Genomic DNA, 17,758 nt, shown 5'->3' on the forward strand with positions numbered 1-17,758 from the left:
TTTCCCATTTGATGGAGTAATGTTGCTTTTTTTTTTTAAGTAAATATTTCCAGCAAATTTAAATTAAAAGTGAGTTGATTTTAATACTAAGTTTACATATAGAGTACCCCTGGGATATGGATGGGGCAAAAACAAAAATGATTCCTTTTCTTTTTTTTTAACAATTTTTAAATTTTTTTTTTCTAATTTTAGAAAGAGAGCGAGCATGAGTCGGGGGAGAGGGGCAGAGGGAGAGAGAGAGAGAATCAACGCTGAGTGTGGAGCCCGATGTGGAGCTTGAATTCATGACCCTGGGATGGTAACCTGAGCCAAAATTAAGTCAGATGCTCAAGTGACTGAGACACCCAGGCACCCCCAAAGACTATTCTTCAATGACTGAAGTTTGGAGAACATGGTTCTAGTAAATTTGAGCTAGAAAAACAACCTGTCACTTGGCTGCACATACACACCTGCAGCTACATTCTCTGTTGAAGGAAACTTGAAAAGAATTCTCCATACATTTTTCCTCACCTCTAATTTACTCTTCTGTCTAATCCAGTATTGTTACTGGGTTGATTTCTTGCTAAAACTATGCTCCCAACAAACTCGAGCAGCCAAATTCAATGGACATATCTCTGACCACATCTTTCAAGCTCCCAGCAACTTTGACCCAACTGATCACTTCCTCTTTTCTGAAACCCTTTCATTTGTGGACTTCAATCTTATGGTTGGTTTTCCTTTTACCTCTCTTAGTCCCTCCTTCCCTGCCCAGTCTTCAAACGTCAGAGGGCAACAGGGCTAATCCAATGCATTTAAGTGCTGACTGTTCGGAGATACCCATGTTGGTATATCCAACCCTGCCCATAGCCCGTGGTGAACTTGACATCTGCATCTTGCTAGCTCCAACTTCACAATCCAGATGTAACTTGATTCCTCCTGCACTTGATTTTGTCTCCATAAATAGCACCATCTCCTCTTTTCCTTCATCCTCAAAATCAATCTATCATCAAGTCTTGTCAATTCCACCCCAAAGCTCTATCAGGAATCTGACCACTCTACTTCATCCTGTCTTGTGACCCCAGGCAAGCTCATCATTTCTTGTCTGGACCCAGCACCAGCCTTCTCTCTTGTCCTTCATTCATTCCTCCTGCCCCCAGTTCATTTTCACACAGCAGCCGGAAGGATTGTTACAAAATATAAATCAGGCAATATTCCTCCTCTGCTTAAAATTTTTCAGTGATTTTCTTTTATTCTGGAATAAAAGACTACTCTCTGTGGCTACAGAGCCCTGTATGATCTGGCGCACACCTGTTTCTCTGCTGTTACCTCATCTGTCTCTCTGATTCATTCTGCTTCGGCCACACTGACTTCTTTGTTCCTGATTTGTAGAAGTTGCTTACCTCAGGACCTTGGCACATGCCTGTTCCTTCTGCCTGGAATACTTTCTCCCAACTTTTCCATGACTGACTCCTTCTCAGCCTTCAAGTCTTAGCTTCAGTGTTGCTTCCTCAGAGCATCTGCCCTGACCATTCTGTCAATAAATTGGCTTCCCTAGAGATTTTCTTGTTACTTTATCTCCACCTTAGCACTTTCAGTAGTCTCTAATTATCTTGTTTGTTAACTTCTCTACTTTTTTTCTTATAAACTCCTTGAAAGGACCTTGTTTATTTGATTTCCTGCTGCATCCTCGATGCCCCAAATAGCACCTGACACATGGTAGGCCCTCAATAAGTATTTCTTGAATGTAATAAATGGAGAGGTAGGTGGGGACTAGACCAGGCAGAACCTTGACAGAGCATAGTGCAGAGGCCTTTAGGAATTTTAATCAGATAAAGTGATCTGTTTGTTTGTTTGTTTATTTATGTTTTATGTTTTATTTGTTCATTTAGGAAGTTTTATTTTAAAATGTTTCTTTGTTTTGAGAAAGAGAGAGAGTGCAAGCAGGGGAGGGCAGAGAGAGAGAGAGGGAGAGGGAGAGGGAGAGGGAGAGGGAGAGGGAGAGAGAGAGAGAGAGAGAGAGAGAGAGAGAGAGAGAGAATCCCAAGCGGGCTCCATGCGGTCAGCGCAGAGCCCGATGCGGAGCTCAAACTCACAAACCATGAGATCATGACCTGAGCCAAAATCAAAAGTCAGACATTCAACCTACTGAGCCCCCCAGGCACCCCTATTTAGGCAGTTTTAAGTGATCAGTCTGACATGAGTGGGGAAAACAGGCAGGAGGGGAATTAAGGAAGGCTACTGCAGTCGTCCAGGAGAGAGATGGTAGAATAAGATGCACAAAGTGTTTAGCATTTGATGATATGGACAAAGGGGGAGTTACTATTACCAATAAAGCAGGCAAGCAACGGCTGCCTGAACTAATGACTAAGGAAAGTGCTGAGTTCAGAGAGAGAGAGAGAGAGAGAGAGAGATTTGTGTATCCTCTGGAATTTTTGAGCCCCCAATCTCCTCCTCTGGTGAAAGGCTAGAATTTCTTCCCTTGTCAAGTTATTTGAACTGTATTCTGACAGTTTATTCTTCATTCATATGTGCATCTTCCCACTTGTGTTTCTCCTCATCACCACTGGCTGGGAGGGAGAATTTCATAGAGAGAGCTTCTAACACTTCTCATTAGCTGTGTGACCTGGTAGGGCACCCAGTCTCTCCGAACTCAGTTTCATCTGTAAAATGAAGACTCTGATATCTATCCTGTCCATCGTGGGGATTAGGGAATAACTGTACCAAAAATATTTTCAAAATTCAAGAAAAAGTATTACTATTATTATTTCATTCAACAAATATTTATTAAGCACCTGCTAAGTGCCAGGCACTGCTGTTGGTGCTGGGAATATAGTAATGGTGTGCGGAGAGGAGACAAAAGTCCAGCCTTTATGGGGTTGGTTATTATGAAGTCCATTTAGATTGTGGGCTTTTTGGATTTTGATCATCTTTTCCAAATTGTCTGATCACCATGGGCTCCTGTTAAAAAGTATATATTCTTCACCCAATCAGAGTCTCGGTCAGAATAGGGAAGGTAGAATGCAGGATTAACTAACTCCCTGAAGTTATTCAGAAAGGACTGAAAATAAGAGATTATGTGGATTAAAGTGCCTCCTTTTTTCTTTCCCAAACGCTGATCAGCCAGTCAGAAATCCTGCGTACATGTCTGTTTATACACTGAATTTTCCAAAACAGTTCTTATAAGAAGTGGCTTCAGATGCCTCCTAGGGAAAGCAAGTCCAAACGTCAGAACCAGCCATGTGACCTTGAAGGAGAAGGCAGTAAAGATAGCAGAAACTGCTGCCCTTGGCCGTGTTTTTGTCTGCCAGAGAGTTTGCTGTGCAGCTGGGGCAGGCCACCTTCCTGATCTGGATCTAGGTGTCTTCATCACCAGAACAAGGTCAGGGTTTCCTGAATACCAGTTCGTGGAGGCCTGCTGGGTTAGCAGCATCTGAATCACCTGGGGATCTTTTAAATATCCAGATTCCTGGGCCCCATGGACCAACGAGTCTGATTCAGTAGGTATAGGATGGCATCCATCATCTCCTCTATTTTTAATTTGCTTCCTGAGCAAATTTTTGATATGCATCCAGATTTGGGATGTTACTAGGGTAGATCAAACTCTTTGTGCCTCAGTTTTGTGATGTAAATGTGATCTGTAGCTGTAATCATTCCTCAGATGGTAGAATTGAGAAAGTTATCTTACATAATACACTTAGAACACTGGCACATATTTGTAAGTTTTCTTTTTTTTATGTTTATTATTTTTGAGAGAGAGAGAGAGAGCACGCGAGCATGAGCGGAGGAGGGGCAGAGAAAGAGGGGGATAGAGGATCTGAAGTGGGCCCTGTGCTGACAGCAGAGAGCTCCATGTGGAGCTTGAACTCACAAACCTCAAGATCATGATCTGAGTCAAATGCCCAACTGACTGAGCTACCCAGGTGCCCCAGCACTGTGTAAGTTTTAACTCTTCTATCAGTCAAGTTCCAATAGGGAAGGCAAAAAACACTGTGAGTCTTTAAAGCAAAGGGAACTTAATACAGAAGTGATGGAGAGGCTGAGAAGTCAAATAGAGGACAGTGATGTGACCTACAAATTAGGCAGCAAGAAATCATCCACCACTGAGCGGGAAGAAGAGAGGGAAACGGTGGTGTTACTGGAGCCCTGAGTCTGGCAGAACCTGGAACCACAGCAGGAGCTGGAGCTGTAGACAAGACACAGCCTTTGCCAAGACACTGTTGTAGGAGAAGAAATACCCTGGCCTTTCCATTGTCCTGTAGTCTCCCTCTAGTCTCCCTCTAGTACTTCCCACTGTCTGACCCCAGCAGGAAGTTATCTCTCAAGGGAGCCTGGGAAACCTAAATTGCAGGTCACCTGCCTCTTAGAGGAAGGATGAAGAATGGCTTTGAGGATAGATTATTATTATTATTTTATTGTTATTATTATTTTCTTTAAGGCCCTTTTTGGCCATACACTTCTCAAAGTCTCTTGGCCAACCACAAGTCTTCAGGGCTTTGTGAGTGCTTATCGATTAATTGATTCTGTGTGCTCCGTGTACACACATACATAAATGCTTGGCCTCTGATCTCTGGAAACTGACAGCTCAGACCTTGGCAAAACTTCACCAGTGCTGAAGGCAGCACAGCCCCTCCCAAGATTCAAAGAAAGGGAAGGCATATGGATCAAGTTTCTTGCTGGGGATCAGCTGTCTCAGCACCTTAAAGGATTCAGAAGTGATAGATGGAAGGAGTTGGCCAGTGACATTGCCAGACAAAAAGGAAGGTCTCAGAAAAATCAAGAACAAATATAAAGAAGTAAGACTATGGAATCGTTTGTTCAGAGCACTGGGCAGTGGAGGGGAGGGACAGGAAATAAGACCTCACCCAGTTTTAAGGCTACTTCCTAGAAAAGACTACAAAATACCCGCTTGTCTTTGGGACACATCCCCATAAATGTGCTGTGTGGGAGTGGAGATCTGGGAATTTTTGCTACCAAAAATGGGCAGGAAAGCTCTTTCTAAATGTTTCTTGGAGGACCCAGAATTTAACCTTGAACCAGGGGCAAATATGTTTATTTTAAGAGGTTTTTAAGAGAAAGGATTGGATATTGCGGAATTCTTCCTAATATACCAAAGACCTGCTTCACAAATTCATTCTTCCAGCAAATACTGATGGATAGCAGCTTGGCAACTGGTTCAGGCAATGAATGGTGGAGTGAGGCAGAACGGGGTTGCACTGTGGCTCTGCCTCTGCCTTACCTGTATGGTCTTGGGCAAGGGACTTAACCCCAGTTTCCTTGTCTGTGAAAAGAGAATAATATGAACTACTATGTCAAGTTGTGAGGATTCGAATGAGTTTATGCATAAAAGTAATTAGTACAGAGTCTGTGTCCAGTGCGTGCTCAGGAAATAGTAGTAGTTCATTTTATTATGACTTGTTTTATTTGTATGACACTTTGCAAAACATTTATCTCTGTATTAGCTCATTGGATCTCTCATCAGAAAGATCTTGTTGATTTCATCCATTCAATAAATACTTGAGTATTTTATGCTAGGCTGTTCTAGGTACTGAATGTACAACAGCGAACAGCAGACAAAAATACTTTTCACGGGCATCTGGGTGGCTCAGTCGGTTAAACCTTCATTTATCTCTTGGTTTTGGTTCAAGTCATGATCTCATGGTTCATGAGTTCAGGCCTGACATCAGGCTCTGCACTGACAACCTGGAGCTTGCTCGGGATTCTCTCTCCCTCTCTCTCTCTCTCTGGCCTCTCCAGCTCTCTCTCTCCCCCCTCCCCCACCTCTCTCCCAAAATAAGTAAATAAACTTAAAAAATTACCTATCTTTCACAGAGGATACACTCAATGAGGGGAGAGTGACAATAAATACAATTTAATAAGCACTTACGTTTATAATGTTCTAAAGTGCTTTACAAATAGTAAATCATAACCTATGAGGAAGGCATTATTATGCTTATCCCATTTTCTAGATGAGACTGCTGGAGCACAAGAGAGTTGATCAAGGGTCTCACGCTCTACCAACTGAGCCAGCCCGGAACCCCTAGAGAATACTGGAACACACGGGAGTTAGAATCACCTACCTAATCCCATAGGTCAGAAAAGCTGGATTCAGGATTCAAAGCCAGACAGTGGCTCTTGCCACTTACTCTTTTTTCTTTTTCTTTTTCTTTTCTTAGAGAGAGAGAGAGAGGGAGGGAGGAAGAGAGAACACAGGCAAGTGAGTACACAGGGGAGAGGGGCAGAGGGAGAGAGAGAGAGAGAGAGAGAGAGAGAGAGAGAATCTTAAGCAGTTTCTACCCCCAGCACAGAGCCCAAGACACGGCTCTATTCCACAAACCATGAGATCATGTCTTGAGCCGAAATAAAGAGTCAGACACTTAACCAACTAAGCTACCCAGGTGCCCCTGGAGTCCTTGCTCTTAATCATTACTGTGTGTTGCCTCCGAAAAGAAAAAAAAAATAATGTATGTACTAATAAATTAGTGTGTGATAAACGCTCTGAAAAAATAAAGCAGGGTGAAGGGCGAAAGAGGGTGATGGGAGAATGCTCTCTATGCATGATGGTCAGGGAAGCCATCTCAAAGGAGCAACATCTGAGCAGAGGCCTGGAGAAGTGAGGGAGAGAGGCAGGTGGACGTCTTTGGGAAGGGCGATCCAGCAGAGGGAAGCACAAGTCAAAGGCTGCAGGCAGGCCTGCGCCTGGTGTGTTCTGAGAACCGCAGGGAGGCAAGTGCTGGAAAAGAAGAGTGAGTACAAGATGAGTCAGGGAGTGAAAGACACCTCAGGCTGGAAGGATGCAATTGCCTCTCACTGAGATGGACAGATTGTGAGAGGAGCAGGTTTGTAGGGGAAGTCAGGAGTTCAGTTTGGGATAATTCTCACCATCACCCATCAAATAGGAACGACTAACTCCAGAGGGCTTTGAGGGATTAAATAACTCACCCCGGGTCACCCAGGCAGTCGTCTTTAGAGGCAAGGTTCAGACTCGTGTCTGTCAACCTTAATTTCAATGCCACAGGCCTTTCCCGGGTTGGGTGGTGTGGGGGAATCTGGAGAAGTTATATTCTGATCCCTGACCCAAGGAGCTCCCAATGAGGGGAAAAAAGGGGTGCTAGAGAGTGAGGTAGAAAGACAGAGGAAAGTAACAATGCCAGAGACTGCACATCACAGTAAGTAGCATGACTTTATTATTTATTTATTTTGAGAGAGAGCGGGAGAGCAAGCACATGGGAGCATGCTTGGGGGAGGGGCAGAGGTACAGAGAAAGAGAGATAGAGAGAGAGAGGGAGAGAGAGAGAGGGAGAGAGAGAGAGAGAATGAATCTTAAGCAGTCTCCATGCCCAGTGTGAGCTGACACAGGGCTGGATCTCAAGACCTGACTATGAGATCATGACTGCCAAAATCAAGTCGCATGCTTAATAGATTGAGCCACCCAGGTACCCCTAGCAGGAGTTTAAATGCAGACAAGAAACTCAGGAAAAGTGTAATTCTTGTTTTTTTAATCAGAGAAAAGTTTACTTTTCTTATGTTCTTTTCTTCTCTCTCTCTCTTATTTTGTGTACTTCTTTTCGAAAAAGCAAAAAATGAAAGACTCCTGGCTCTGTGTACGTGGAGGGTGCCCCGGACAGTGTAGACATTCTGACTGCTGAAGGCCATGCTCTGTCAGAGATGGGAAGGCCCCAGAGGCCCAGAATTCTACCCAGGCAGGTCTTTTTCTACAGACTGCCCCTAGAACTGATGCTTTCCCAACATGACAAATGTATATCTCCAGACAAGACCTCTCCCCCAGACCTGGTGTCTCCAACCACAGCCTCCTCAACATGCTACTACCAGGCATCTCTAAACATGCCCCAATTTGAAGTCCTGATCTTCCCCCAATTCCAAACTTGTTCCATCTGCAGTGGGATTCCAAGAAGCCCACCCTGAGATGGATTCATGTGCCTGGATGACATACTAAGGAAGGGATCCCAAGAGGAGTAGGTAAAGGAGTGGGAGAAACAGGACAAAAAAGGCCCCTAGTGGGGCATCTGGCTTGCTCAGTCAGAAGAGCATGTGACTGTTGATCCCAGGGTCATGTGTTGGAGCCCCATGTTGGGTGTAAGATTATGAAAAAAATAAATTTAAAAAAGAAGGAGAAGGAGGGGAAGGAGAAGAAGAAGAAGAAGAAGAAGAAGAAGAAGAAGAAGAAGAAGAAGAAGAAGAAGACGGATAAAGAGAAGAAGAAGAAGAAGAAGAAGAAGAGGAGGAGGAGGATCAGGAGGAGGAGAAAGAGGAGAAGAAGAAAAAGAAGAAGGAGGACGGGGAGGCAAGAAGCTGAACAGGGGTGTGATTTCAGACCAAGTCCCCAGAGAGTAGCTTCAGCCTGATCCCACAGAAGAATGCTAGATGTAAGTTACTCTGAATTTGTCAGGCTGGGGGAAAGGGACCTGGGCTTCCATATTCCTGCACCAGTTGGTTATTGGCTAAGAGTTGGGGAAGTGAGCTCCTAGGCACTTCCTTACAAGAGCAAAGGAACCCCAGTAGCAGACGGGCAGGTCTCTGAAGAGGGTCACATGTGCAGGCTGCTAGAAGCATCAGCGCACACAAGCCAAGAAAGGGGAGCTCAGAAACCATCAAAGGGATCCCAGGGAGGATCTGAGTGGTACCCTCACCATGTCTACTACACATACCTTCCCAAACTCAAAAAATGGTGTTGCCATCCTGCTGGTTGCTCAGGCCTCAAACCCTGGAGTCATCCTTGACCTACTCTTTCTATCACACCCATATCCAATCCTTTAGCCAATCTTGTTGTTGGCAATATCTTTATTTTTTTTTAATTTTTTTTTCAACGTTTATTTATTTTTGGGACAGAGAGAGACAGAGCATGAACGGGGGAGGGGCAGAGAGAGAGGGAGACACAGAATCGGAAACAGGCTCCAGGCTCTGAGCCATCAGCCCAGAGCCCGACGCGGGGCTCGAACTCACGGACCGCGAGATCGTGACCTGGCTGAAGTCGGACGCTTAACCGACTGCGCCACCCAGGCGCCCCAGGCAATATCTTTATTGAAAAAAAATTTTTTTAAGTAATCTCTATGCCCAAAATGGGGCTGGATTTCATGATCGGGAGCTCAAGAGTCCCATGCTCTACTGATTGAGCCAGCCAGGTGTCCTGGCTGTATCTTTAAAATATACTCAGAGCCTAATCACTCTTTTAAAGTAACTTCTTAAAAATCGTGGTAGAATTCATGTAACATACAGTTCAGTGGCATTAAGTACATTCACATTGTTGTACAACCCTCACCACCATCCATTCACAGAACTCTTTTCATCATGCAAAACTAAAACTCTGTACCTGTTGAACATCTTGTTTATTTATTCATGTGTGGATGGACACTTGGATTACTCCTGCCTCTTGCCTATTGCAAATAATGCTGCTATGAACATGGATATTCAAGGGGCGCCTGGGTGGCTCAGTTGGTTAAGCGGGCTGACTTTGGGTCAGGTCATGATCTCGAGGTCCATGAGTTCAAGCCCCGCATTGGGCTCTGTGCTGAAGGCTCAGAGCCTGGAGCCTGTTTCAGATTCTGTGTCTCCCTCTCTCTGACCCTCCCCCATTCATGCTCTGTCTCTCTCGGTCTCAAAAATAAATAAACACTAAAAAAAAAAAGAACATGGATATTCAAAAAAATTTTTTTAACGTTTATTCATTTTTGAGAGACAGAGAGAGACAGAGTATGAGCAGGGAAAGGGTAGAGAGAGGGAGACACAGAATCTGAAACAGGCTCCAGGCTCTGAGCCGTCAGCACAGAGACTGACGCGGGGCTCGAACTCACGAACTGCGAGATCATGACCTGACCCGCAGTCAGACACTCAACCTACTGAGCCACCCAGGCGCCCCGAACAGGGATATTCAAATATCTAATTGAGTTCCTGCTCTCAATTCTTTTGAGTATGTATCTAGAAGTGGAATTGCTAGACCATATGACAATTCTATTTTTAATTTTTTTAGTAACTGTCATGCTGTTTTCCACTGTTGTCCATACTGGCTACACCATTTTACATTCCCACCAACAATGCAGAAACGTTCCAATTTTTCCATATCCTCACCAACACTTGTTATTTTCTGTTTTGTTTTTTAATCCGATCATTTCTTATCCCTTCTATAACGTCCACCCTAAACCAAGCCTTTTCAGTTTTTGCCTGGATGATTGCAGTAGGATCCCAGCTGACCTGCCTGCTTCTACCCTCATCCTCTGCGGTCTCAATACTACTCCTCTGCTCAAGGTCTCCAGTGCCTTCCTTCCTTCCCACTCAGTAAAACCCAAGTTCTGACAGTGGCCTATGATTTATTCCCCACCCTTCCAGCTCTGACTCATTTCCTACTTGCTCACTCTACTCCAGCCACTGTCTCTCTCTCTCTCTCTCTCTCTTTTTTTTTTTTTTCTGTCCCAAGTAAACTACTGCCTCAGGGCCTTTGCCCAGATTTCTCTGCCTGGCATACTCTTTCTTCAGAATCCTTGTGTAACTTGCTTCTTCACTTCCTTCAGGTATTGTTCAAATGTCCATTTCTCATTGAGGCCTCTGGACTTTGCCCCTTGCTCACCCACCCCTCATCCATTTTCTTTCTGTCTTCCCCCATCCTGCCATGTGACTGGGGAGAATGACCCCTAGATACTCCACTACTTGGGCTTTCTTGCCCTCAGGCTTCTGGGTGGGTTTAGTCCATGGGAAGCGCTGCCAGGAGATGAATGGCAAACGGAGAGAGATGTTGGAGTTTTCCCACATCCTCCCTGCTCCGGGCAGTGCCTGTGTCTGCTTGGACACCAGCTGCATCTGGGAGGGGTGGTCCTTCATTCTCCAGCTCTCCCCAACCCCCAACTTTCAATGACACCATTTCTTCCCTTTGCCCTTCAGGGTTCAAAGTTCTAAGGCCTTTCTGCTGTTGTGGGTCCCTGGTGCCTCAACATCCCTCTTTATTCTCTGAACCCTGCCCATTCCTCTAGTCCCTTCACTAAGACTTGAACCACCTGACCTGGAGTCTGTCTTCTGCTGGACCCTGACTGAAACACCTTCCAGATCACTTTATGTACAATTTCCAACCCTACCTTATGTCTCATGAATTGGCACTTCCCACCTGGTTCTTGTTCATCTACACAGCATGTATTATCTAACATACATTTACTTATTTGGTTATTTTCCTTGATTCCCCCCACCCCCACACTTGAGGATGGAAGGTCCAAGGGTGCAGAGTTATCTGTTTTGTTCTCTATTGTATCTCCGGTGCTTGGCACATAGCATGCTACCAGCAAATATTTGTTGAATGAATGAATGAATAAATAAATGACCAATAAGGGGGAGCCACAAAGAAGACAGGAGTGTGGTCCAAGTTGCAGGCAGAAGAGCTGACTCTCCATTTCTCCTCTCCCCGCCCTCTCCCGGAATGCTGAGTGCCCTGGAAGGAGGCGGAAATGAGCGCGCTCAACAGCCCTCTAGCCGGGTGTTTACTTAATTAGGGCCTGTATCTCGAGGCTCGTCTGTGTTTAACGGTCCACCTAATGGCTTCATCTGGTTCCGGGCCGGCTCAGCGGAACCTTCGAGGCGAAGATAGGTGGAGCCACGGGGTACCCTCTGGGGTCTTCGCTGCCACCATGCTCCCCAGCACGGACATCTAACCTTCTCTCCAGCACGGAAAGCGACCCCTGCGGAGGGCGGGAAGCGACCCCTGCGGGGGAGCGGGGCAAGCAAGGCAGGCTTGGAGCTCAGCAAGCTGCCTCAGGCTATTCCTGCGCATTGTCCACGCCCAACCCACAGCTGCTGGGACCACAGGCCAGATAAAGGAGCTCTCCCTTAACACCAGACGCCAATTGCTTGCTTCTACCATCAGCCGTGAAATTGAAGGGTTGCAGTGTTTCTCATTTCTTATTTTGGGGAATGTGAGGGTGCTAAGGAGGAGAGAAACCAACCACTCACGAGGCAGAGGACAAATGAGCCAGATCCTAAAGCAATAATACCAGGCAGCATTTGGGCACTTGTTCTGTGCCAGGTACTGAGATTTGGTTTTAAACGTATTAATTTAATCCTCATTTATATGTATTAACTCACTTAATCCTAGTACTTTACAGGGCAGATGTCTTAATAGTCCCATTTGATGCTTACAGTCCCATTTGAGCCTCAAAGAGGTATTTCACTTGCCCGAGGCTGTAGCACTAACCGTGGTGGAACACAGGTTTGAACACAGGTGGTAGGGCCCCAGAGCTGATGCTCAGCTTGAGAGAGGACTACCATGGTCTCATGGCAAGTGTCATCCTCATAGCCACAGGACTGGTAGTTGGAAAGCCAGGGAGGCCACCAGGTTAGCCCTTGAGGGCCAAACAATCTCTAATTAGAGACTCTAGTCCCCTCCTCAAACCCCTGAATCTGAGCTGGGGAGGAGGAAGGAGAGTGTCGAGGAGGTGTCAGCTTGGGTTTTCAGGGCATCTAGAGAAGGTGGAGAGACCTCAGGGAACCCGAAGATGGGGAAACTCGGCTTGATTGGGAGAAGGCTGGCAGAGTGGAGGGACTGAGTCTCAGGACAGTTTCTGTGCCTGGGGCCCAGTTGTGTTTCCTGAAGAGGGAAGCACTTCAGGTCTAAAGTAGGTCTAAATCCCAGCCCCGCTGGACGGTTCAGCATTTCTCAAGGAGGTTGATGGGAGAAGGGTGGTGGGAGAGTGGTTGCCAAAGGAGGCTCACTGGAAGGCTGCTTGCATATAACAGTTTTCACTTATATTATATCAGTATTTCAGATCAATAAAAACAGCCGCATTTTGAAAAGTCTTTATTTTTTATTTTGAGGTGGGGTGGGAAGGGACAAGACAGAGGGAGGGAGGGAGAGAATCTCAAACAGGCTCAATCCCGCGAACCCTGAGACCAAGACCTGAGCCAAATGAAGTCTGACGCCCAACCAACTGAACCACTCAGGAACAGGTAAATGTCTTTATTTTTTTTTAAGTTTTTATTTAAATATTACTTAAAGTTGGGACGCCTGGGTGGCTGAGTCCCTTAAGCATCTGACTTCCGCTCAGGTCGTGATCTCACAGCTGGTGGGTTCCAGCCCCGCCTGGGGCTCTGTGCTGACAGCTTGGAGCCTGCTTTGGATTCTTTGTCTCCCTCTCTCTCTGCCCCTCCCCCACTTGCGTTGTGTCTCTCTCAAAAACACTAAAAAACTTAAAATAAAAGTTACCTAAAGTTGAGAAAGTGTTATTTATATTTAATGGGGGAAGGGGATTGCTGGAGATGGTGGGGCTAATAACCACCCCTCTACCTTGCCCAGTTGGGCCCCACGACAGCCTCCGAACTCTGTCCCAAACTGGGACCTTCTCTCCAGCCTCCATTTGTTCGGCTGTGCAGTGGACATAATGAGTCTTCCGCAAGTTGCAGCCCACTGCCAGTTTTAAACCTTACTCTGTGTCCTCGAAGCGGGCTGGCTGGCGTGGGAGGTGGAGAAAGAGGCAGTGGGCAGCCCGGGCTGCAGCCGGGTGTGGGGCCGACACACCCGGCCTCCATCAAAGCTTTGGATAACAGAATGCCTCGGGGGAGTATGAATGGGGCGCCTCTGTTTCCAGTCGGGTTCAGATGCATCGCCACTGTTTTTTCCACTGCAGCCGCAAGGCACAAAACATTTTTCTTCGCGTGCTGCGGAGGCTGAGGAACGGGGTGGGTTTTTGTTGGTTCGTTTTTTGTTTTTTCCCCTCGAACCCGGAATCTGTGAGACAAGGCCTCCGCGCCTGCCGGGAGGAGCTCCAGAAAAGCCGAGGGATCGCTGGAAGGCATCAAAAAGGACCGGAGGGCGTTCGCCGGTGCCTCGACCAAGCCAGCCGCGGCCCCACCTGCGAGGGGGCGGGACCCTGCGGCGCCGGACCAATCAGCACCCACCTGCGCTCACCTGGCCCCCTCCCGCTCGCTCCCGCGGGCTGCTGCTCGCCAAGGGGAGCGGAAAGCTTAGCCGAGCGCTAGCCCGCCGTCGCGGCAGCTTCGTTCTTCTCTCTCCAGCCATGGGACTCCCTAATGGGTTTCTCGCGTCCCTCCTCCTCCGCCTCCTCCTCCTCCTTCAGGTACTCCACTGTCTTGCCCTAGCCCGGGCCGGGCAGTTCTGGCTGCGTGGGGTCCGCAGGCGGTGGTGGCGTCGGGGAGAGTGCGGGGCTGGGCTCTTTGGAGTCAAGGTGGCCCCGAAAGGCCAGTAAAGAATCTGGGGATGGGTATGCAGAAACCGGGCATGCCTGTGACCCGGCCTCCCTCTTTCCCCCTCTTCCCTCAGGCGCAGGTCTGCTGGCTGCCTCGCGTGGCCTCCGAGCCGTGCCGGGCGGGCTTCGGGGAAGCTGAAGTGACTTTGGAGTCGGGAGGCGCGGAGCTGGAGCCCGGCCAGGCGCCGAGGAGAGGTAGGACCCTCTGGGAGGTAGCCCCGTGGAACCGCAGCGCGGGGGGTCGCACGTGGTCCGCCGCGGTGTGATCCGCGCGAGGGGTGTCCAGGCCAGGGCGGGGGACTTCTGGCGCCGCCGGCTCCGCCTCAGGTATGGAGAAGGCGCAGAAAGGCTCTCGGGGGCTAACGCGCGGGTGGATGGCGGACCGAGGAGGATGGAGAGCATAGCGCCCTCTGACGTCCAGCCCCTCTTTGCCCCTCTGCGGCGGCTTACCTTGACCTGCTTCGGGGTGCGAGGCGCCTGCGCTCCTCACCCAGCCTGGACGTGGGAAGCTCTCCCCCACTGGCCCCAGCAAAGGAATGCGCGGTCCACATTCCTCCCCCAACCCCCGCGCAGGTGTGGGGATGAGCCGTGCCCCGGGCAGCCCCCTTCGCCCCTCTCGGGCCCCCTTTGTGTACCGTGCTTTGTGTCTCCCGACAGACAGACCGGGTCTGTTTCTCTTCTTCGCGCTCCCCTCCTCCGCCCCCCTTCTTCCCCGCCTTCTGGAATGCACTCTTAACCCTGCCCTTCCCGGAGGGCCTGAGCCCCCGCAGCCTTCCTGGAAACTGGGCTTGGCACACCTGGGCTGGGGCCGTCACGCACTTGGGGACACCCCCGCCCCACCCCACCCCCGTGTTGAGACTGGAATGTTAGGGTACTTGGGGGAATTGGGGGGGGGGGGTCCCAAGCTGGAAGGTCTTGAGCTGAGGGGGCGGTGGTTGGGTGATCAAAGCATGTTTTTGATCACCCAGTTTACTTGTGTCTCCCTCTCCCCACCCCCACCCCCCCACAAGTTCAAAAACTGGAGAGTGGGGAGTCACTTTGGTGTTAGGAAACCCCTGCAGCTGCCGGCTGATGGGGGCCCCTTTCCCTCCATCCAGGACAGTGGGGGTTTCTCCACGGATCAAACCCAAGTTCTTAAAAAGAGCTATTACCCAGGATCCTTGGGTGGGGTTCCAGAGGATCCCTAACCTGTGAGATTGTTTAAGAATTTGTGTATGCATTTTCCAAGGGAGAGGACCTACAGTTTACCTGGCTTTCAAAACAACTAAAAACTGTTGCCACCTAGCATTAATCTAATGCCCTCGTCAGCATACCCCTCACCCCACATACAAATTTCCACAGTTTGAATGTTGGGGTGTCAGTGCTTAGGGGACAGATGGCTCTCCTTTGTTTCTCCAAAAGGGGACTGGGGTCTGGAGTTTGTGGGGGCCTTTTTTTTTTTCCTTCCCCCCCCCCAGTAACCCTGCAGATTGACAAAACAATTAACACCCAGGCTAGGCCAGGCTCCTTAAACTCTTGGCTGTAGGGAGTCAAGCAGAGGCATTAAGAGGCCATGCCTCATAAACTTTAAATTCTTGCACATGGGTTTATTACTGACTGGCTAACAAACTGCAACTCAGCCAACCTGTAAAAATGTTACCTTGGGCAGGGCCCCAAATCCAATTCCGGCTCCCTGAGGAAGCTTTATTGCTAACCAGACCTCTGCCAGATCTGTACTCCCCCTCATTGTCAAGTTCTCTGGCTACAATCTCGTGGCTTTTGAGTGTTGACTGTGCCTTATCTTTCTTACTGAAGCAAGAAATATCAGATTAACTGTCACTTCACTAAGCTTGAGGTTGTCGAGGGGAAGCGGTGATCAGGTTTTCGATTTCATGGTCCGGTTGGCTGGTGAATGCTTCCCAGTGACGTCAGGCATTTTAAACCTTTTGAGAAAATTCTGCTTTCTTGGATGTCTGGTTTATGGTTGTGAAAATGGTGGGTTCATGCCAGGAGCACACCTGGGTTATAAAAAAAAGGGGGGGGGTTAATGTGCTTGGCTAACCTTGAGCCTCCCTGCAACATGACTGGTTCTTAGAGTGGTTTTCCTGTGAAATAGACTGTTGCCTTCTTTTTTAAGTAAAAGCAAGTTTCCCAGTCCAATTGGTCTCAACTAATTGAGACACCTCAACAGAAAATACTGGCATTTCTCTTCTTAGTCCTCAGTTGCTGACATCTTTCTACCTCCGCACCTCCACCCCAGGCTTTCTGTCCTCTCTGCACAGGATGGATCCAGCCATGTTGAAAGGGTTATCCTGAGGGTACATACAAACTCTCAAGTTTGGCCAAGCAGACAAGTTTCCTTATTGCTAAGGAACAATTGCCTCTGTTGTTCGCCCCTGGGTTATGAATATCACAGGTGTCTATGAAGTCGAGCTCAGAGAAATTATCTGATATAATTAATACCTTGTTTGCATGTGCACTTTCCTCTTCAAAGCACTTCCACAACTCTGAGCTTGCTTTGTCCTCCTGACATTCTCTCAAAGCTGGTAAGGTAACTATTAAACAGCTTGAGCTCTTAATCTCAGAGTTGGTACTTCAGAAAACCTGTAGCCCAGCCCTGCTGGAGGTTTTAAAGGTGGAGAAACAGGAACAGCTTAATGGATTCAGTTTGCTAGGCTGAACAGCTCATGAGCGTCCGTGAGGGTCACAAACATCACTTGTACCTTTAGGTTTATTCCCAGGACCTGATACTTCACAGGATGCCCAGTAGGTGTTCGCATGAATCATGACAGTCTGCTGAAGGTCTATTTTACAAATGAAACCTGAGTGGTTGTGGCTTCACGAAAGTCATTACTACAGTGACTTGAATGGAAGTTTCTGACTCCTGAGTTCAGTGGCACTTTTTACTACCAGAAAGTGGGAAGTGGATGAAATGAAGTAGAATGTTGGGGCGCCAGATCCTAAAGACACCAGTTACCACCCCCTGTCCTAAGAGCAATTAATCATTTGTTCATTCTTATCGTAAGGTTTTCCAGAAACATTCCTGTAGGGAAACTGGCTTTGATACAGTCTCTAAGTGTCCTAGTGATGGGGCTTGGGTGCCTAGACTAAGAGCAAGAGGTTAATCTGGAGGAAGAGTTGGAATGTTCTCCCCACCCCCACCCCACAGTCTGGGGGGCTGCCTTCAAGTGTGGTCTGGAAGCTAAGACAAAGAAGAGGTGGGAGGAAGGAATTTGCATGGTATTAGTACAGTGATTAAAAGTGATTGACCTAACTGTGGTCTATACATCATTAATGGCAAACAGTTGAGAGAGGCAGCTTAATTACAGTAAAAGAAACCCAGTACTTCATTACTGCCCCTCAGCAGGTTCAACTCACCCTTAGTCAGTGTTTGAGTAAGATTAAAGCTAACCCTCATTAGCTTCGGTAGGAAACTTCAAAGTTCAGTAATGAATCTGACTGAGCATGAATTCACTTCAAGATGGTTTGGCTATTTGAACTTGTGTAAAAATTGCCTTTTGTTTTGGGGCCTCCAGCCTGGGCCATGTCCTCTGTTTTTACATTTTGTTCTTTCAGTAAACGTATATTTAGCATCTGCATGTATC

The 17,758-nt window shown here is 47.7% G+C and overlaps 1 protein-coding gene across 1 annotated transcript in view; it reads left to right on the top strand.

Annotated features, from left to right (window-relative positions):
- Window positions 1-13,136: 13,136 nt before the first annotated feature.
- Window positions 13,137-17,758, top strand: part of CDH3 (cadherin 3) — a 48,154-nt gene continuing 43,532 nt past the window's right edge. Inside the window, exons 1-2 of the mRNA XM_043600933.1 lie at window positions 13,137-14,045; window positions 14,249-14,369. Of these exons, the coding sequence (XP_043456868.1) occupies window positions 13,536-14,045; window positions 14,249-14,369 (631 nt within the window). The 5' untranslated portion in view covers window positions 13,137-13,535. The remainder of the gene's footprint in view (window positions 14,046-14,248; window positions 14,370-17,758) is intronic.

This window comes from Prionailurus bengalensis, chromosome E2 (genome assembly GCF_016509475.1).
Source record: "Prionailurus bengalensis isolate Pbe53 chromosome E2, Fcat_Pben_1.1_paternal_pri, whole genome shotgun sequence".
In the NCBI taxonomy this organism is placed as follows: Eukaryota; Metazoa; Chordata; class Mammalia; order Carnivora; family Felidae; genus Prionailurus; species Prionailurus bengalensis.